We start from the raw sequence: 22,652 nt of genomic DNA on the forward strand, positions 1-22,652 counted from the left end.
TTTGAGTACAATAAAAATAACATTTAAATGCAACAATGTCTTTATTGATAATCGGTGTTCTTGGCACATAAAACTAAACAAGATGTTGAACCCTACATCATGCTAAGAATACCCCTACTCAACAATTTCAGTCAAAGCTGGGAAATGAACACAGTACAAATTATCATAAGAAAGCAATATACCATATATTTAAGTATTCCCTGCAATAGCAGCTGATCAGTCTGTTTCAAAACTTTACATTATGCAGATATAAAAAACTACAAAATAGATTGGTAAAATGGAGGTAGATTAGCAACAAACCTGAAAAAAAGGGAGACATGGTACAAGTCATCATGAGAAAGTAATATACCAAAATAACTAAGCATTCTCTCCTGTAGAAGCTGAGAAATCTGTCTACAGATACATACATGTATGCACCTCATTTGTCATTTAGATTCAGCTACTGGACTCAATATAAACTTTATACAAGTCAACAAGATTAAAATTAAGCAATGTCTTTATTGCAAATCAAATGTACAATCTGATATATATTTATGTATTAACAGAAGTCTTATCTGGTCTGCCGATACTTCATTGCTATTTAGCTTTAGCTTTAAGACTCAATATAAAATTCATACATGTTTACAAGTTCATAATTGACATTATTGCAACAATGTCTTTATTGCAAATCAAATGTATTCTTTATCGATACATGAAGTAAAATAAAACAACAAATAAATAAAATAAATAAGTGAAATTAGAGTTCATACTAATCAAATCAAACATTCAACAAAATCACAAGGTCTTTTCAAACATCTCATTTGCTATTTAGCTTAAGCCCGAACTAGTGTAAGGTTTATTTAAATCTATGAAAATCATCAATTCTGTTGTTAATGAAGAATAATTCTTATAAGGAGATCATATTCGTAGATAATGTTGAGCTGAGTTTAATTTTGTCAAGTAAAGTTTTCTCAACCACTTGGATTTTTGTGATATCAAAATGGAAATACAATCATGATACTAGTTAGCTTAGAAAAGAGTTGTATAAAAATACAGCAATATCTTCATTGCTAATAACATTTATTCTCACTTAACAACATGATGATGAACACCAAGTGATGATGTGTTTACACAATGTCAATCACCCAAAAGTTCTCGCTTAGGATGTTGTCAAATTCTGAACGGAAATTACATCCGCATGTGTGAGCAATTGGCCTCCTTTGTAGACCCTGCATAACTGCTAATTCCACTTTAATACACCTACTTATTAATAGATCTGATCCAGTACAAAACCTTAACAATTTTTTCAATGTTCCATCATCTAAGTTCTTTACATATTTCTGCAGGTAATTAGATATTTCTGATGGTTGTGCATCCATTGGATCTGGAAACTGAAGGATCTGTACTACCTTTTTATTGGTTGGTTCTAACTGTCCATAAATATCATTTAGATCAATTGATTTTAATCTTGTGTAGTTATTAGCAAAAACATCCAACAATCTATCACAAACCTTGGTGATTGTAATATCTCTTTGTGGGATATTTCTTGCAGAATAACTTTAAAAGTGTCATTTTTTGGAATTTTCTTGCACTCATGACTGTCCAATGCCTCAATTAAATCATCCATGTCTATTTCTGAAAAGTTTGAACATGCTTTAACAAAAATTTCTTTGTCTGGTACAGATACACAATTATAAAAGTCATTCATAAGCTCTTCCATCTGAAAAGTTTCATGACCCAAAAGACATGGTGAAAGAAATGTTTTTGATATCTGAATAGGCCAGTATCCAGTTTTTCTGAACCCATATACCAATATACGTGCAACTGATTTCCATTCTTCTTCACCAAAGTCATGGCGTAGTGTTAGAACTTTAACTGTTCTCCCAAGAGTACAGTTCCCGTAAAACAACTGCCAAAACTCACTTAATAAGTCTCTTAATACACCACCTGAATCTTCTGCCTTTTCAGTTTCTCCATTTGGTAGAACTCTTGTAATTGATAGAGAATCGTCACATATTGCTGGATCTTTGAAATATCCAATCATCTCTATCAAGGACATTGATCCACTAGGAAAAGGGGTTGCTGTTTCATATGGAAAAGTACTGTCATTGTCATTTACAACTCCTTCATTTTCAAGGGCACCATCCAAATTAAAAACTATCTCAGGATCTACTTCTATGACAGATTCTCTATTTTCTGTTTCAGAATCAAAAATATATTCCGGTAGAGTTGGTAGAACATTAATTTCATAGAGTATACAATTTGCAGTTTCATTTGTTCCACTGCATGAAATATTAGGATCTGGTAAAGAGTCATCATCTGATAAATCTACTCTCTTTGATTGACCTTGATACACTGATTTCTCTTTGTTAAAATCTTTCGGCAGTTTTGATGTTGTGGCCAAATAAAATCTCAGAATATTAACACCAGTTTTTTTTCATACCATTCTTCAATGTCATCACCTTCTATTACATCCTCTGAAAAGTCACAAAGTTGGAATTCAAACTGGTCAGAAGATCCTAGTTTGCTTTTCCCTTCAGGGAAAAATTTGGCTTTAGCTTTTTCAAATATTTCTTTCTTTTTAAAGTATTTGGGAAGATGAAACTTTCTTGTGCTGCCACCATTTTTCTTTTTTACTTGCTTGAAAGTTTTATTACTTACATCAAAATTAATCCAACCAATTTCAACTTTCCTAGTTTGCTTTAAAGCATTTCTGTTTCCAAAGAGATGTGACCTTTTAGTAGGCTCTTCTTCCGCTTCTGAATCACTCTTGTTTTTCTGTATGTTGAGTTTTCATTAAAGAAGATTTCTTTTCTTGTGCTGACCCCTTCAGCCCTCTCTTACAGAATTCTTTCAAAAGAAATCTGTCTCCAGCTAAAGGAATAAACTCCTTCAAAGAACCATCAGAAATAGTTTGAAGTATATGCTGATCAATGTACAAGAAAACAACATTTATTTTTATCATTTTCAGCTAATAAATTCATAACATGAACTTGACCACATCAAATTCATGATAAGTATATGTAAGCCCGGGATTTTGTGTATAAAAAAGAAATAGATCAGTTCAAAACAACAGCCAATCTACTTGCTCATTACTGACATAGTACAGAAAGAATATTATGGGCCTACTCACAAACGATAACCCCTGCATGCCTCATGCAACAAACGGTTGTTGCTTTGTTCAAATGGAACATTATTTTCCTAGGAGGAGTTGTGCTTATGAGGCCATCCTTTAATTTTGAATATCTAAAATGTCAGAGTTGAATTATCTCCCCTAAATGATATCAGAGAATAATTATTTTCCTTCATGCACATCAGCATATGATGTCCTTCCTTCGTATTAAGTTTCATAAAATTTCATGCAGTGGTTAAAGAGGAGTTGCGCTTAGAAGAAATGTGGACAGATAGACATATAGACAAGGCAATATCATAATGACTGAAAAAGTCGAACTACATGTACATCTCCCTTCAATGACGTTCGAGCTCAATTATTTTTCTTCATGCACATCTCCATATGGTGTCCTTCGTTTGTGTATAGTTTAATAAAATCTGTTCAGTGGTTTTAGAGGAGTTGCGTTAACAAGAAATGTGGAGAGACAGACGGACATATAGGGTGATTTATATATACCCAAAAAGTTTGCAGGGGTATAAAGAGACATACTGTGACTGTTCACTGTGCAATTGGGAACAAAAGATTGAGTGTATACTAATAAAGTTTCATTTTCTGCATTCAGAATGGAAGACCATTTATGTTTTTAGCATTATGCAAAAGAAAGTTTGAATGTATCTTTTGATATGTGAGGGTTTCAAAATTAGTTGTGATTACCACTACCACAGGAAAAAGGGTTGTCAGAAGGGCATTTACCTCTGGGATCAACTTGTCCTTAACATACTAGACTAGACATATTGTGAGCCCGTGTGATATGTGAGAATAATTATTTAAAGTTTCATCAAAATCCATGAAGGGGTTTTAGGAGGAACTGCCCTTATGGCAATCTTTTCAAAGGACAGACAGGGTGATTCCTATATACCCCCAAATTTTTTTGCTGGGGGTATAACTATTCATGGGAAACCATATATGCATCTATTTCTAGCACATTGCCCCTGCCAATAATGTTTATAACTATTTGAAGCTTCATAAAATTTAAGAAAACAAGGGTAAAAACCATGAATACATGCATTATTTTAATTCTGAAGTGGATGTAATTTTTTGGTAGATAAACCATGCTTTTCATATAGCTTATGATATGATAGTGGGAGCAATTAATTACTAGTGGTGGACATAGTGGGAGAAAAGTGCAGAATTTTGAGAAGAGGGGTAGGAAAGGGAGAAGAGGAGTAGAGGGAGATGGGTGAAAGGGCCCAACTGTTCACCCCCTCATTACTATGGTACTTCATTTGCACTTACCAACTTATTATCATTCAAGACTTTAATTTGGACATAAGTATAGCCTCTTGACTTTAAGAAGGAAATAATTTCTTTCTCCATATCCATATCTGGACTCCCTGTTAAATGTAAAGAAACAAATAATTTTTTGTACTCAATAATATAAAAAACAAGAGGCTCACAAAAGCCTGAATCGCTTACGGCAAACAATGCCCTATAAACTAAGCAACAAAGCAAGGCTTAAGCCATTTACAAAATTTTCATAATCCTCAATTAACTCAGAATACCATGTTGCCGGTGTAAACTAAATATTGTTGAAATTCAAACAAGCGTAAACATTTGCCTGAAAAATTGCTATTTTTTTTTATTAAAATGGTCATCCAGAACATATTTGTTGTCATCACCATTCAATTCCGGATACAATGTTTCCTCTGAAAACCAAAGATCGTTAAAATTAGCAAATGTAAATATCGGGGGAGGGGGAGCTAACGTTACCACAATACAACTTAGAGTATCATGTTTTACCTTTACAATAGCTTTTCGGTCATTATTCTGCATTTTCTAAACGCGACGTTTATATTTGGACTTACTGTCCTCACCCATTCTTATTCGAGAAGAAATTTTTCCCATAGAAAAAAAAATATTCACTTCATAGAATTTAGCAATCGTAATGTCTTTATATGATGTCTAAAAAAATCCAAAGGATAAAATTTTATTAATTTATGCCATTTCTTTTTTTTTTTTTTTAAATAAAGAAACTCGTTTATATTGCGAAAATAAGTAATAAGGTTCTTTCTTGTGATCTTGAACTTAATGATATTCTAGACAAAAAAAATAAAGAGAGTTACGATTCTTTATCAAAAACATTTGGGTGGAGTGGAGCATGTTTATGAATAAAGCGGCTTTCAATTTGTGATGTGGTGATGCTTATAGAAATGCATTATAAATATCATAGACCTATCATATACGTTGTTCATGTTCAACTGATGTAAGCAGAAAAACATTAAATTTTAAAAGTCGATTCATCGCGACTGTGGGGATTTATGCATAATGCGGTTTGAATTTGTGATCAAGTGATGCTAATGCAACTATATACCAAGTATCATTGACCTAGCATAAGGGGTTCATGTTTAAATGAACTTATATCAGGCACTTGATTCTACGATTTTTTTCCATTAGCGGTGGCGGATCCAGAGGGGGACCAATGTTTGGCCCTGTTTAGTGGGCCCCTCTTTAGTCCGAATTTCCTCTAACCCTGCAATCCTCCTCTTTTTTATTTGGATATTGATATGTCGGGTTGGGGTCAGAACGATGTGTCATACAAAAAGTTGGAGATTTAGCGGTACCGCGGAGTATCGCCCTTCAACCGCTTGTAACGACTTTCAATTTGAAATTGTGCACGTCACACCTACCTAGTTCGATTCCGGAATCATTTTCCTGTATGCTGATACCAAATTTGCTACAAAAATTACATTTATTATTGAAGTTTCGATAATTTTCCACGAGAGACCCTATTTTGTTGACATTTTGAACCGTAATAGAGAGTAGGCGGAGCTTGTTACTTTTGGAACGGAAGGGTAGCGGGCACGTAATTTTTCAGCGGAATTTTGAAATATTCTGTTAGATTCCGGTTTTAAAAATCGTTTCTGCTCCGTTCCGTTCCAAGGGTAACAAGCTCCGCCTACTCCCTATTACGGTTCAAAATGTCAACAAAATAGGGTCTTTCGTGGAAAATTATCGAAGCTTCAATAATAAATGTAATTTTTGTAGCAAATTTGGTATCAGAAAATTAAACTTTTGGTCATACATGTTGCCCAACTCTGTAAGATACATCAAATCCGGTGCCATATTACTGAAAGTCGTGGATTAAAGCTACATTTAGAGAAGAAATCATTAAATTCCAATTAAAAATTAAAATTCGGCCCCTTTGACCCTTAATTACTCGGAAACCATAAGAGCTATCAAAAATCTAATTAAAAACCAAGGCAAAGATTTTATTGAGGAATATATTGGTTTTTTTTTCAAAATCATACCAGAAATAAAAAAAAATATGTATATTTTTTTGGCCGTTGCCCAACTTTGCTGTGTGATATTCTATCTACCATTTATTCCCCAGTAACACGGTCACGTTTCGCCAGCTAGGTTTTAGTACGTTTTAACTTGCTACGTTTATTTAATCTTTTGTCATTTATAAGGGACAATAATTATTATACTGTTAAGCTGTTTAACACTTTTTCACATTTTTCTACGAATGTTTACGCTATGTTACCGATGATTCAGGTTTTTGTGTTATGTTTCGAAACGTTTTGTCACGTATAATGTACATTTTACTCCGTTTCGCTAGGATTCAGTACGTTTGAACTGCGGTAAGGTGCGTTTCAAATACGTTTTAGTTCGCTATGATACGCTTTAAAGTTTTGTACGTAGATTCTACGTACTATCACGTGTCACCACGTTTCAACTTACAAATATCGCTTGAAACGGCATACATAACTCAATCTTTTTGGTGAAATACTCATAAATCAGCAAAACAAAAGCTCAAGTAACTAATTTTCAAATGTGCAATTTAACATAATTGTTCATAATTACATTCCTCAGATTTACATGGTTATTCTGTTATTATTCCGAGACCTATATTGACCAATCAGTAAAGGTGAAGCATAAAATCAATCTTTATATTCAATCTTTGTTTATGCAAAAACGAACCGAAATTGGCAAACCGTGCTCTTCTAGTTCGCAATATTTTCTAAGTATTGCAGATTTATGCAACCAATGCTGAAAATTCTGTCAAACGTGGATTTTTATTTAGTAACAATGTCGTCAATGGTAAATGCGAAGGAAAACGCACGACAAGCGCAATAATACCTCTGTATAGTAAAGCCTAAAATATGTATCATCTAACATAACATAACTTAACAAAACCTATCAGAACGTATTAACTTCGTACTCAAATGCATTCACACCTTTCGACTACTGTTTTATTAGGCGTTAATACGCTTTTAGTATGCATTGATACATTTGCGATACCCTTTTTCTAAGTGCAGACCAATACAAACCGGACTGGTCAAGTATCAATCTACGTATAGCTGTTACGCCCGAAATTGGAATATGGCCCATTCCGGAATGGGACGCGTCCTGAATCGGAATTACGCGAGATTCCACGATATTCCGATTCAGGTCGTCCGATTCCGGAATGGAACAATCTCGTTTCTTAGATATTTCAGTGCATATTTCGAGATTTACAAAGGGAACACGCTAAATTAGCTCTTACACCACCTTTTTTCATTATTAATTAAAAAATTGCTATAGATCAACACCTTATTTATCCATAAATCTCCAAAAAACTTTACAATTCAGTGATTTTTCGTTTTACACTTAATAATCAGCTGAACTTTCTAACCTTAGCGGGTATACCACCTTTTATGTACTCTTTCATTTACTTATGTTACTTTTTATGCATTATTTTATTTATTTTTATTATACATATATATACGTATATATGTGTTCTTTTTGTGTTTATCTATTTTGCATGTCCGGTCTTTGTCCCATGATTACATTGATTTGATTCCGCTACAATTTTGACTCCCTAAATTACTATTTTATTATACACTACATTAATACCATACATTTTATTTTATATTGTTTAATTTTGCAGCTATAGAAATACTTCTATTTGAATTTATTTCTTTAATAATTTAATTTTAAATTTTATTTTTGGCTTGCCCGACAAGGGATACTATAATAACATTTAGAAAATGAATACTTGTGTTAGTAAACCCACCTTTTTTCATCCCAACCAGTCTTTTTCTATTTCATTTATTTTTTAAGTTAATGTTTCAACTTCGCGTTTCCTGGACAGGTGTAGAGATTTTCACCGAATTGATCGATAAACTGAACTAATGGACTAACTTCCTTAACTATTCTCCCACGTACGGGGATCGATGAAGACTGCGATTGTTTACCGTGATATTACCATGTGATCGTTTTTTGAATATACTTACTTATAATGCATACTTTCGCACAGGTGGATTGTATTATTGTCTGGTCTTCGTCATATGGGATATCTACATATATATTAGTGCAATGGATTTTTAGAACTTAAAAGGCCCATATGGTATACGGCTTAGTTTTAACACTATACCATCTACCCTTTATTGCATACCTCATATCTTGTCTGAATATAGCTGATATATTGCTGCTCGGACGTTAAACCCCAACAAACAAAACAAACATACCTTATAGCACACCTCCAGACCTATATCACATCCCTTCACAGACCATACTTGTAAGTTTGGTTAAAATATATGATATAATGAACATGAAAATTTAAAATCTGTATCACACACTGTGTCAACCCTCGACCTGATATAGGAATCTCGGGTTGATACAGCATGTGATACTGATTTTGACGATATATAGTATATATTATATAACAGTGGAAAGATAAATTTATTTTTTTGAATATCATCTTTTTCTAATTGAAATATTATAATTTTTTCTACTATTTTGCAGTAATTAAAGAGTGGTCAAAGATCAATCTATACCCTAATACCCAGTTGAAAGTTATTTAAGTGAAATCGTGCGTTGTAGGTATCTAAAAACAGATAACATATAAAATCACATTAATATAATTTTTTTTTAAATATTATAACGAACTTTTTCTTACAATAGTTCACTATTTAATCACAGAACAAAATTGTCCCTAAAACGGCAGTATTTTAGTTTATTTTTTTTAATTTAATCACAGGTCTATGGATATAATAAAAAACCGTAAATATTATAATGTGTATCTCAATATTAAATACTAAATAGCAAAAAAAAAAAAAAATAATAATAAAAAATAAACACAACGTTCTCTATTTGATCTCAAAGTTGAACTTTGCAAAATGAGTTTGAAAATGCAAATTTTATTTTTTGACAAAACAACAAGTTGAAATTTAATTTAATTTATTTGATTTTATAATTAATTCAAGACCATCATATTTATATTTATAAATTCTACAACACTACAATAATCTTTAGAGAATAATAAATATATATTTTAAACTTTTTACTTCTGCTTTATTCAATTCAAACATCACATATATGATTATGCACTATATAACTTCGCTTATGGCAAACCACAAAATAAGAAAACGGTTTCCATCAATCCTAACAAGATCAGTGGAAATATGGAATAAGATAATTATTAAGTAATTATTAAGTATTTATTTCTGTGATTGAACTAGGAGGCAAGAACGAACTCTATCATTATAATATCAAGTATTGCTAAGAAGACAATTGGATACAAACTGAAAGTTTTACCTGATTTTCGACCATTTTTAAATTCATTTTTTCTTTGAAAATGGGATAAAAAATTATCATGATTCATTGAAAATTTATTTCAGTGGTCATTGCAAGAATTTTTATTTAACTATCTTTCCAATACAGTGATGCAATGGGAACTTTCACGCATGAGCAAGCAATATTACCAAAGAAAATAAGTTTAATTCGATAAATTTAGAACTAACTTCACCACTCTCCATAGGCCTGTTTCTCCTCATTATTGAAAACACTTATATTTACAAATAGGGGGTCCCAGTCTACTCTAGCGAAACGATCTCTCAGTAGGTTATAATCTGCTTGTTCATATAGATAGATTTTTCTTTTAAAGGGTTTTTGAGGGTTAGATTTTGGAGATTTAATATTCCAAAAATGGGTAAATGGAAGCGAACTTGATCTAAGAGATGCGGACCTACATCAGTGATCAACAGGTTGATTGGATTGTTTAGCATGATAAGGTCAATAGGTCAATAAGGGATGATGAATGTTCAGTAAAATGGGTAGGTTCAGTGATTAACTGCTGAAGGCTAAACATTTGAAGATCTTTAATTTTATTGTTTGGAGAATTAGATAGTTGATTAATAAATAAAATTATCTGTTATAGTAATCTCTTTATCAATATTCAGGGCTAATTCTAAAGACTCGGAGACTTCTTCCCATATATTATCGTTACTATTTGGAGGAACATAAAATGTACTGTTTAACACGATTTTCTTTTCAAGTTTTATTTCTAAACATAAGCATTCTAATTGACCAACGCAAAGGTCGGGACGCCAGATACTGTCGATATTGGATCTTACATACACAACATCCTCACCCAAACGAACTAGTCTATCTTTGCGGAATAGTTGGTATCCTGTTATCGATATTTCATTATTAGGTACAATCTGTTTTAATCAGCTTTCCGTAAATGAGAGGATATTGAAGTCGTTATATTCAATTGATATTTGCTTAAGTTTTGGTTTTATGCTTTGCACGTTCAAGTGAAAAAAAAAATACAGAATTCTTCAGGATTTGCGAATAACTTAGGTTTAAGCTGGTGGAGCTTGTATTTAATGGTTCTGTGCTACAACTGGGTGTAGACGAGAGTCCAGGATTAGGTTCAACGCCAGCAATTATCAATAAAATGCAATCAATTATGTAGTAGAAAATTTCAGTTTTTATTGGGAAGTCTGGAACAGACAGAGTATAACTTGATATATTTTTCCTCTTTATCTCGGTACTTGCTTTTGTGTTTAGTTCCCGATTTAGCTCATGATCAAAAAGAACTATGCTTAAAAGAAGTATTAGCGGGACAGAGGCTAATCCATAAGTAATAAATGGACAAATGAATTTAATATTGAACAATGAGAGACATTTCTCAGATTTCCTTATACGCGATAATGAGTAATACAGTCCGATTCTCTCTCTGTAGCTATATAATCCGTCATCATGACCATTTAAGACAAGATTTAACAAGACAAGATTTATTGATAGCCTCAGACACAGTAGGTGTACAAGAGAACAACAAAAAACAAATGTACATACATGTAAATAAGACAAATACACAGACAATATCATTAAATATGTGAATACATACAGAATAACATTTATATTTTAACACATTCATATGATATTAGCAATTTTTCGTAATAAAGCACACACTCTTTTGAATAATTGAACATTACAGATAGCCAATAACCCACCAAATTTACTCATATACGGTTGTTTTGAGTAGTCTTCTGGCATGTAACGAGATCGTAAATACATAACCGTCGGATAATTTCACTGGAAGAATATGTGAACTTCATCTCAAGACTTAATATTCTGATCCATATTGAAAATAACTGAAAATATTTTCCCGGTTACATTGGATTCTTGAAGCTTTAGCCACAGACCATCTCTCCAAACTGTATCAAATGCTTTTTTAAAGTCAACAAATGTGCAAAATAGTTATACCTTTTGAATAATATATAGTTAAAAGGGAGTGTAACACAACAATGTTGTCAACAGTAGAATAACCCTTTCGAAATCCAGTCTATGATTCAGATAAGAGCTCAATCTCATCAGAAGACTTAGTAAGTCTTTCATTCAAAATGGATAAGAAGGTTTTCCCTAAGCATGAATTTAGTGTAATTCCTCTATTATTATTTGGATCCGATATCAAATCTTTATTCTTATATTGTTCTTATAAATAGGTACAATAATTTCTTGTGACTAAAATTCTGGTACAATACCTGTATCGAGTACTAAATTAAAAATCTTTAAGTATACAGGTATTAGCTCCAAAACAGTGTTTTTAAGATGTTCATTAAGAATATCATCAACTACAAATGCTTTGCCATTTTTTAGATTTCTAATATTTTTAATTTTAACTATTTCTTCCTCAGTGATTGGACCACTAAGTAATTCGTTCAATTCAATTGGTAATTTGTTAACAAACTTTTCTAAATTTCTTGAACACTACTTCGGCGTCCATTTTGTTATCAGTCTTATATTACATATTCCTGAGCGGGTGTACTCAAATGATTATCATTTTTCATCAAAAGTACAGGGTAAATATCAAGCTATAACACAAAAAACTTGTTTTTGAGGAAAATCAGTATTTTCATGAAAATAATGCTTCAGAAAAGGTGTTTATTTTATGAACTCAAAATACAAGTGAAAGTAGAAAAGGTCTATTTTTAGTTTGACCAGTCCTGGTTTACCAAAGTTTGTGCCTTTTTTTCTAAAATGGACCTAAAATATTATTTATGACATTTCCTTAATTGAAAAACATGGTCAAAAGTTGAAACTCCTTGTATATTTTTTTTTAAATCATGAAAATTTAAGGTATACTATGGAAGCCTGTGAGGCAAAGAATACAAAACTGAGACCTGATAACCACAATTTCAGTGGAAAGTGAGATTTTTAGTAAGTGAGTTTCAATTATCCTAGAAGCTTTCAAACAACAATATATCATATTTCATACTAAATGGAGCAACCTTAAATGGCCTCATTTTTTACTTTTATGGCATATTTTTACTAAATTTGGAAATTAGCAATATTTTTTATGGATTAAAAGATGACCAATGAATTGCAATTGCTATTATCAAAAGTTTTCTAAATACAACTATATCAGAAATAAATAGGTTGACTTAAATTGCTTAAATATACACAGTTTTGATTTTTTTTTAATTTTTAATACTTGGAGTAGAGATTTGACTTGAAAATGATTGAATTGCACATGACATATAAAAACTGAAATATTTTTTGCATTTTCACTTTTATTCTACTTTAACTGCTCAAGAAGTGCTGTACTACACCCATTTGATTGATTAAAGTGAAAACTGATCGATACAACATTTCTTATCTCATAAATGACCATTTCCAATGGTACTTCCACTCAAATTTTAATGTGATTTATAAAAAAATGGTGGTAATGACTTCAATAGTGTGTGAAGTAAGTAGAAACTTTGATGTTTTTTGTGTGTGTTATGTACTGTTCTTGCAAAATATCAATCTGTGTCTGTGAGATACTTCTCATTTTGTAATTACTTTGTACATTTATACATGCCCAGGGTACCAAATGTGACTGAAAATCAGCATTTTGGGAACTAAGATGTCTTTTTCATTAAAATAATGATAATTATTCAACATTTTGACTCTATTATACCTTTGTGTAAACAAGAATTTCAACTTTGTGCAATTGGTGTTTCAGTAAGCAGATATTAAATTATCAAGAGGCTCCCTGGTGTTAAGGCTAAAAAAGGGGGTCCGAACTTGACTTTAGTGAATATGGGCCAAAAAAATTGAGATTTTGAAACAATTTGGTATTCATAGAATAGTTAAGGCATTTGTCTTATTAATACAGACCACCTTTAATGTTTAAAAAAGGTAACACATTTTTTTTTATCAAAACTTGTCTTTTTTTTTTGGCAAAATTTGAGATATTTGACTAAATACTGTTAAAGGGTACCTATATGAAAATTGGAACAAAAATTCACGGGAAAGCAGGAGGACAGAGATATTTTGTCCTTAAGTGGGAAATTGAACACAGTTATAGAAAAGCAACAACATTTAAAGATATCAAAAAGTTTAGAAATAGGTATCAGTCTTGTATTACATATTCCTGAGCGGGTGTACGTCAAAACACGAGATCGTCCCATTCCGGAATTGGACGGCCTGAAACGGAATAACGTGGAATCTCGCGTCATTCCAATTCAGGACGTGTCCCATTCCGGAATGGGAAAATTCCGATTTCGACCGTAACAATATCAAAATATTATGTTGTAATTTCGACTAAACTGTGTCGTAATTTCGACTTAGCTATGTCGTTATTTCGACATGGTATGTCGTAATTTCGATTTAGCTATGTCGTAATTTCGACATAGTATGTCGTAATTTCGACATATTTATTTTCTTTCAAATGACCCTAACCGGCTTCCGTAGATAACTTATTAACATTGTTTTTTTTTTGCTTTGTTTTATGTTCTAGTGCTTATCAGTTTTTCAACATGAAGGTTTACTTACTCATCTATTGTTACATCTTAATATTGTCTACATTACTATGATGTAATTTGTCTTACCAATAAAATAAAAGTATAAGAAAATGAACATTAAGTTTTTATTTCCAGTTATTACTTGTAGATAGCAACTACCTACCAGCATTTACAAACACAAAAATGAAAAGACAAATAAGTATTGGAAAACATTTATTATTTCTTTCAAATAAACAGCATATTCATGTAAATATATAAATAAGAAAAGAAATGGGGAATATGTCAAAGAGACAACAACTCAAGCAATGTATTTTTGACTGAATGGTTGGTTGATTGATTGATGGCTGTCTAGATACCCCTAAGTAACATTAAATGGGCATTGAAAGTACGGCTGGAAAACACTCTTCCAAGCATACATGTTTGATAAATTGACCTCCTGATGAACCAGCAGCCCTTCTGCCCTCAGACCCAAGCTGGAACACTGGGAAAGTACCATATTATAGCTCGACAGTATGTTAATTTGGCACTTATGAAAACTAAAAAGTGAGTGGTTTTATATACATGTATAAACATTTAAGGATGTTCGTTGCTCATATTCACTCATTTTGGAAGATTTTTGGACTCCTGGTTTTATCCATTTCATGGCATTAATATTTTTTGTTCATAGAAATCCTTTTCCCGCCAAATTAGATGCTAATAACTCGAAAAAAAGCACACTGACCCATCATTTGTTTCAATTGATATTGTTCTAGCATGGAAGATCTTAAAAGGTTTTATAATACTTTGAAATCCTTAATTCAACAAACCGTCGGCATTCCAATGGGAACAAATTGTGCTCCTTTACTTGCTGACCTATTCCTTCACTCTTATGAGGCTGACTTTATAGCTGATCTGATCAGAAAGAAAGAATATTGTTTGGCTAGATCCTTCAATCTCAGTTTCCGCTATATAGATGACGTATTATCTTTAAACAATCCTAATTTCGGGGATTTGATACATCGCATCTACACAAAAGAACTTGAGATAAAGGATACTACAGACACTGTGAAGTTAGCCTCATATCTTGACCTACACTTAGAAATCGATGGTAAAGGAAAACTATTGACCAAACTTTTCGACAAACGTGATGACTTTTCATTCAGAATTGTCAACTTTCCTTTCATCTGTGGCAAAATCCCTACGGCTCCTGCGTATGGAGTGTTCATATCACAACTCATACGTTATGCCAGAGCTTGCCGAAACTACGCAGACTTTTTGTATCGCGCTAGAACTCTAACAAATAGGCTTCTGGAACAGGGTTATGTTGCTACAAGATTGAAGTCATCACTACAGAAGTTTTATGGTCGTCATCATGAACTCGTGGATCGTTATGGTGTATCCATCAGCACCATGAAAACTGATTTATTCAACGGGTCATAGTTTTCCTTTCCTCGTTTGTCTACCCCGGACTTGACTTTTTATGAGCAACTCGGCGGGTGTTTCTAGAAAAGCAGAGGACGCTTACCCTACCGGTGCACCTGGTTCTTGCTCCCAGTTTTTAGTGGAGTCCGAGTTGCTCATTTACTTTTGTTCCTTTGTATGTATAATTTTAGTTACTTTATGTTCTTTGTTGTGTATGTCGGTTTCCCATGTCTGGTCTTTGTCCCTGGATTACATTCTTTTGATTACCGCTATAACCTTGGTTCCCTTGATTACTCCTTGATTACCGCTATAACCTTGGTTCCCTTGATTACTCCTTGATTACCGCTATAATCTTGGTTCCCTTGATTACTCTTGTTATTCTTAAATAGAGCTAAAAACATCCTTAAGAGAAGCTTTCCAATCAATTATTCATATGTACCGAGTGGAAATAGTAGAACTCAAAATGCATTCATTGTCTTACCAATGTCATAAAAGATCAAATGTTTTTTTTAATAAAATGGCCACGAACACCTCATTAACGACCGAAAAAGTGAATTCCGGTGGATAAGGTACCCCGGTATTACACATCCCTTAATGTTAATTTTGATAAAATTTTAGACAAACAATATTATTCTGATAGTATAAATATGAATATGTAACTAGAAAACTAAATGTATCTTTTAAAAGGAATTCAGGGATTTAAACTAGAGAAAATAAGTAGGTCGAGCTCTTCTGGAGAATTTTACCCTAATGCCAGATTTTTATCTGCTGTCGTTTCCAGTTTATTGCACCTTTTTGTTTTGGTTTTTTTTTTCAGATTAGCAGCCATCTTGATTTATCAACTACACCCACAGATATAATGTCGATACGCATACCAGTTAGGATACACTTTTTTTAAAATCACTCTTCAACTGATTATTGCCAGCCCTCTGGACACATTACCAACCAGTCGTCATTCTATCCCCTTAAATACAGCGTGTTGGGCGAGTACGCTACCCTGAGACCACCCAGGTGGTTAGAATCAATTGTTCGCATTTTTAAAATGCCATGACCTTCAACCTGGATTTAAAAAAAAATGGTCAAGAAATAAACAATTCATAATTAGCTTGATAAACTACTACCTAGCATAGCCACCTTTAACCCATCTATCAGCCAACTTCAAGTGACCTCGCTTTACATTTCATACAGATTTATTTACTTTTTATCTAATTTAATCTGAACATTATTTTGTAAAGGACTTCTAATTGTGTACCAAAATAAATTGTCAAATTGAAACTGTGGATTTGATTCCACCGTGCTAACAGTCATTATGAAATTATCAATGACTGTAAACTAAATATATCTATATTAAACTTTGTTGGTAAGCACTAATTAGTTGAATGATTGTGGTTTAACATACTATGGCAGATTTTCATGCATACTAGTCCGACACGCTGAGCCACAGCTTTTTTGTGCTAGCTTACATAACTAACAACCTGCAGTTAGACACATACGTAATTTTGGCTCTGGGCCAATCAGTTGTCACTCTATCCTCTTAATACCACATGCTTGGCAGAGTGGAAGTTTAATATTCAAAATCTTTGGTATGTCTTGAAAGAGTGTGATACACCTGACCTCCCACTCCATTTTGTTGGCAAGGAGAACACAATATCCAGCTGAAGCAGCATCTCTGAAAACTTTTCTATAACAACACTTCAAGAAAATACTTGTGACATCATTTTAATCTATTTATTTTCATTTTGATGAAACAGGTCAATATTTCATGTTTTGTTTCAACAGAAATAAATTATTAAATGTATATTATAATAATCATACATACAAGTAATATCTCAATGACATCCAGAACAAATTTCTTTACATCACAATAATGTTACAAATATACAAAGAAAAAAATGCCTTCAATGTGTGTCCAGGACTTGCACCAAAAACCAGTGTCATTATTAGGACTTGTGCACCAGCAAAGAGTGAATTTTTGACATAATTATACTGTGTAAATTCTATGTCATTCAATGTACATTTTTGTACTCTCTGCATTAATACTATTTCAATTTAAATTTTTGTTAACAAGCTCATAATGTACAAAAAAGTAGCATTGACTCAAAGTAATGGTTAACTTGCCCTTCTAAGACAATTATACTGATCAACATTTATAATACTGGCCAATCTATAAGAAATATTTGTTTCAACAGCCATGCATATTTTGAACTGCAATCAAACATGATATAAACTTAATGTGTCCATTTCCAGTAAGGCAACCCTTTATCTCCTTTTGGTTCAATATAAAAATTCTTATATTTTCATGGAAACAATTTCTTTTGTCAAATACTTTTAATGAATTAACTTGACAGGTAACAAATTTCTGAATACTTTGGACATGATTTTTTATAGTACGAAGAAGATATCTTGCAAGTACAACTTTTTTTTGTAATTTTTGGCCTCTGTGATAAACACAACTCTAGTACTAAGAATATCATCATTCTGCCACTCGAATTCTTCAGTTTCTGATCTAACATGTACAAGCTGGCACTTAGAGATCCTTCATCATTTGTCATTACAAATGTACATTAAGTCCTTATCTTCACAACAAATACATATACAACAAACTTTGGTTTCAATACAAAAAAAAAAAATACAATTTACACATGATTTAATAAAGGGATTTTGTACAAGTCATTTGGAAATGTAATAGAAGGGAGGTTCCTCCCTAAAAAAAAAAGAATGCAAATATATAAATAAAACAATTCTATACAAATGTACATCAACAATAAAATTAACATGTTTTGATGATAGCAATGAATGTAAAAATGAGCCAAAACAGATAGAAATCTACCAATTGATGAATGTGATTTCTTTTATCACAGACTACTGCCATGAATGTACTACATACAATGGTAATATCAAATGACAATATCAATACACATTGACTGATGTCACTGATTACAAAATAATGCCTGTTTTGAACATCATGACAGAACACCACATCTTGCTCCTCGTGTTATTTTCTCTCTTGGCTTCGAAACAGACTTTGTTCTGTTTATACCTTAACAAATAAACATGGCTAATTTTTCTTCTAAGACCTCAATGGATTTGAAATAATTTTATAGAATGTACCATTAAAGGTCAATTTAGTATTTTTTTCCCCAATAAATGAACAGTAGAAATTGCACACAGAAGATTTCTATCTGCAGTGGCTTACACAATGAGACACTATACAACCTTAGGATCTAACTCTAATCCTAAAATAAATAGTATTGAACTATTTAGCATTGAACTTTCATTTACAATGGAGAAAAATACTTCCTCAAATTTACGAAAGATAATGATCTTCTAATAAATACTCTTAAAAGAAATACTCAAGATTTACAATAATTTTTAATTTAATAAACAGGCAGTTTTGCCTAGTATATAACCACTACTAGATCAATGAAATACTAAGGTGGCACTTCTTTACTGTATTTTATTTCTATTTTATTACCCAACAGATGAGTTTTAATTACCCTGTTATTCATAATGTAAAAAAGCAGGTTACCCACTTTAACCCGGTAAATGTCACATCACTCAGGAAGTAAATTGCTTGAGTGAAAATTTATCAATAAGAGTGTATGAATCTCATTTTTTTTCTTCTTATATCGATTTCTTCATTCTTAAACTTTTGAAACAGAGACAAATAAAAGACAAATCAACAAAAAGGGAAGAATTTGTCCAGGAAGATGAAAACAAAACTAACATTTGGCACAATCACACAAGCAACTGAAAATATACAGCTTAGTTAAGTAGAAAAACCAAAGAATTAACGATTAAATTCAACATTTCTCTAAGTGTCTGAATGGCTCCAATACTGAATGCGCTCAACAATGAAATATTGAAAACCTTACCATAGCTTTATTATTTAAGAATTTAAAGTACAGAATTAACTTCAAACAATATTCCACGTACTGATACAGTGGCAGATCTAAGTGAAAAAGGGGGGTACCTAGGACCACATATCTTGATCCAACCATGATAAATTAATTCATTTATAATTAATATTTTATCACTTAGATATCATCCAGAAAAAGTCTAAATAAAACTCATGCATTAGTAAACTGCACTTACATGCAATAGCATGTTTAAATTCATGCACCTTAAAGAAAAACTTATTTGAAACTTAACTGAGTTGACTTTCCTGGGGAGAATTAAGACTAAAATTTTTAACTGATTCTCACTAACAGCATTTTATCCCAATAATGCATCCAATACTTTTAAAACCCTAATTTGTGAGACCTAAAATAATTAATTGGAATGGCATAAAATCATTTAATATCACAGAAACCATGACCTCAAAGGGTCCAATGCATTACAGCATCAAATGCATTTTCTTCTTTTAATACAGCATTTGTAGACTTAATTTCCAATCAAAGCAATGCATGTAAATGTCCTTAAGAAATGGAAATACTCAAACTTTAGACCCACATAAAACCTTTTAATATAAATCACTAATTTTAGAACTTATGGCACATTTAATGGAAAAAAATTGAAGATTACAGCACTTCCTTGACAGCACTTCCAGCTCACAACCAATAAGATGCTATGTTATGTTTTGAAGTCAAGGACTTCAAAACACTTCTCCAATGGCTTTGGATTATACATGTGCTGGTATGATGCAAACTCCTTATTCAATGATTGCAATTAGAGGGGAACATTTTCACATTTCAGCTCATTGCAATCAAAAGGCCAACAAAGAAGCAAAATTTGACAAAATCAGAAATACATGTAAAAAATTGCAATAGTAAAATCTGGTTTTTAAAATATGATGAAAAATCATAGGCAAAAACTGTAATTTTTCACTAGTCAATACATGACGCAAATTTACCGGAAACTTCATCTTACTCCCATTATTGAAACTACGGTCTTCAGATACAAAAAAATATTCAATGGAATTGTCATTATTCAAGATGTTTTATAACTAAGTAATGGCAAAGCACTATTAATTTCTGGTACCATATGAAATGTTCTCTTTCTGCTGTTTGGAAAAAGACAACCCATTAACTTAATAATCATAATTAGCATAATAGTAATTATGAGACATAGAGTTGAAGAAATAATTCACACAATGTTTTAAGAATTATATATAAAATTAGCTGTTAGATGTACAAATTAAAATTCATTGTGAATATTTTACATAAGAAATGTAATTTCACATCCTCCCCTAAAAAAATTTTTTTTTTTTCAAATAACCTGCCAAGATATTGAAAGAAAAACTTGAAACACCAGTTAAAAAAACTTAAAAAAAAACAAAAAAAAACCCAACAATATTGCCTTAATACTACATAACAATCAACGAAGAGCAACAATACTGGCTCTACCTAACAAATTCATTGCATTCATCCCATCTATATAGCACTTCTATACAACAGACCTACACTAAAAAACATGTTGGTTTCCTGTCTAACAACTTTCTCATTAAAAAAAACATATAACATACTCAGTAACTTTTCATCCTTCTTCCTTTATCAAGGAACTTTTAACTTTCTATTGAAATTTAATGAATTTTCTTTTGAAATTTATACATCTTTCAAAAAAAAACCCGATTTAGCTACCCCCTTCAAAACTGTAAGCAGATAAACAGCAAACCAACAATTTGTAAAAGTGGCCTTACTGATGAACAAATGATCTACTCGACTTGGGCTTAACTGTGATATGAGAAAATACACATTGAACATCTCATTTAAAATGTACAAAATATACATATAAATAAATCACATTTGTAAAACCAACTATTTACTGAAGCATGTTGAGACTGAATTTGTACACATGGTCATGAAAAGTACAAAATTTACAAAAAGAGAGAAATAATTGTCAAGATATACATAAAATGTATAAAAATACAATAAATATGTACTAATCTTTTTTTGTTTTGAGATCCCAAATCCTTTCAATAAATCTTTTTGATCAATCATAATTTTGATTAATCACAACACTGACAAATCATGATCAATCAAAAATCTGATGAATCATGGATTAAACGCATCACAGAAAAACGTCAAAATTATCACAGACTTAAAGAAATGCATTTAATGCATGATACATCTGCATCAGAACTACCATGTGTATTGGCAGACTTGACTGGCGATCGTTTTTCACTGGGTCAAAGGTCAACCATGACAGTGCATTGTAGTTTTCCAACACATACCTGAAACATAATTGGAAGGGTGAAACTGTCTTTCATAAATATGTCATAATAAGGTGAAAACAAAATACAGAATGACTGCAATAATTATCTCTCTGTAATTCATTTACAGTAGCCCTCTCGATAAGTCATGCAAAAATGTGATTCATGGTTGGGAAGCCTACATTTTTTATTTTTAAAATTTTGTTTTAAATGTTATAGTAAACTGAAATTAACACATGGCTTTTCATATAACCCTTCTTCTTACAAGACAAAATTTATAAAGAATGTACTGTAAAATTCAAAGTTAAGGGAGATAACTCTGTAAATGACACCAAAATAAAATAGAATCTGTTGGATTTTCAATGTGGATTATCTCCTAAGAGCAGACAGATTGGAATGAATAATTATATGTTTCATCATATACACCTATAAAGCAAGTTAATAACAAAAATAAAAATATGTAGCTATTTTGGTGGGTGTATCACATATTACAGAATTTGCATGATTCTTAATATGACTGCTACTTAATGTTTGATGTTTTCTATAAATTTTCTTTAGAGTACATTAGTTTCAGTTCTTGTAGCTAAGTATAAAAAACAGCTTTGTATCTAGTAATTAAGTAGACTACGATTTTTTTTTTTTTTTTAATAGACCTTATTTTCATGTTTTCCTTTTTACCTGTTTTCTAAACATTATAACAGCTATGAACAATACTAAAGTACATCAATGTTCAATACCATGCTCAAGTCTCAGGTGATATTTTCTCCAATAGACAACTTACCTTGAGTACATCACATGTAATACTTGAGTCTAGTGGGTGAGAATTCCTACTTAAAGGAACTCACCTGAGTACATCACATTTACTACTTGAGTCTAGTGGGTGAGAATTCCTACTTAAAGGAACTCACCTGAGTACATCACATTTACTACTTGAGTCTAGTGGGTGAGAATT

The 22,652-nt window shown here is 31.9% G+C and overlaps 1 protein-coding gene and 1 pseudogene across 1 annotated transcript in view; both read right to left on the reverse strand.

The window, feature by feature from the left end:
- Positions 1-1,106: 1,106 nt before the first annotated feature.
- Positions 1,107-4,969, reverse strand: LOC148607546 (uncharacterized; annotated as a pseudogene).
- Positions 4,970-17,263: 12,294 nt separating this feature from the next.
- Positions 17,264-22,652, reverse strand: part of LOC148607547 (mediator of RNA polymerase II transcription subunit 13-like) — a 35,363-nt gene continuing 29,974 nt past the window's right edge. Inside the window, exon 31 of the mRNA XM_088545838.1 lies at positions 17,264-21,721. Within this exon, the coding sequence (XP_088401964.1) occupies positions 21,589-21,721 (133 nt within the window). The 3' untranslated portion in view covers positions 17,264-21,588. The remainder of the gene's footprint in view (positions 21,722-22,652) is intronic.

The sequence above is a fragment of the Perna viridis genome, chromosome 9 (assembly GCF_037379345.1).
Source record: "Perna viridis isolate PV_CMFRI_1.1 ecotype Kerala chromosome 9, ASM3737934v1, whole genome shotgun sequence".
Classification (NCBI taxonomy): domain Eukaryota; kingdom Metazoa; phylum Mollusca; class Bivalvia; order Mytilida; family Mytilidae; genus Perna; species Perna viridis.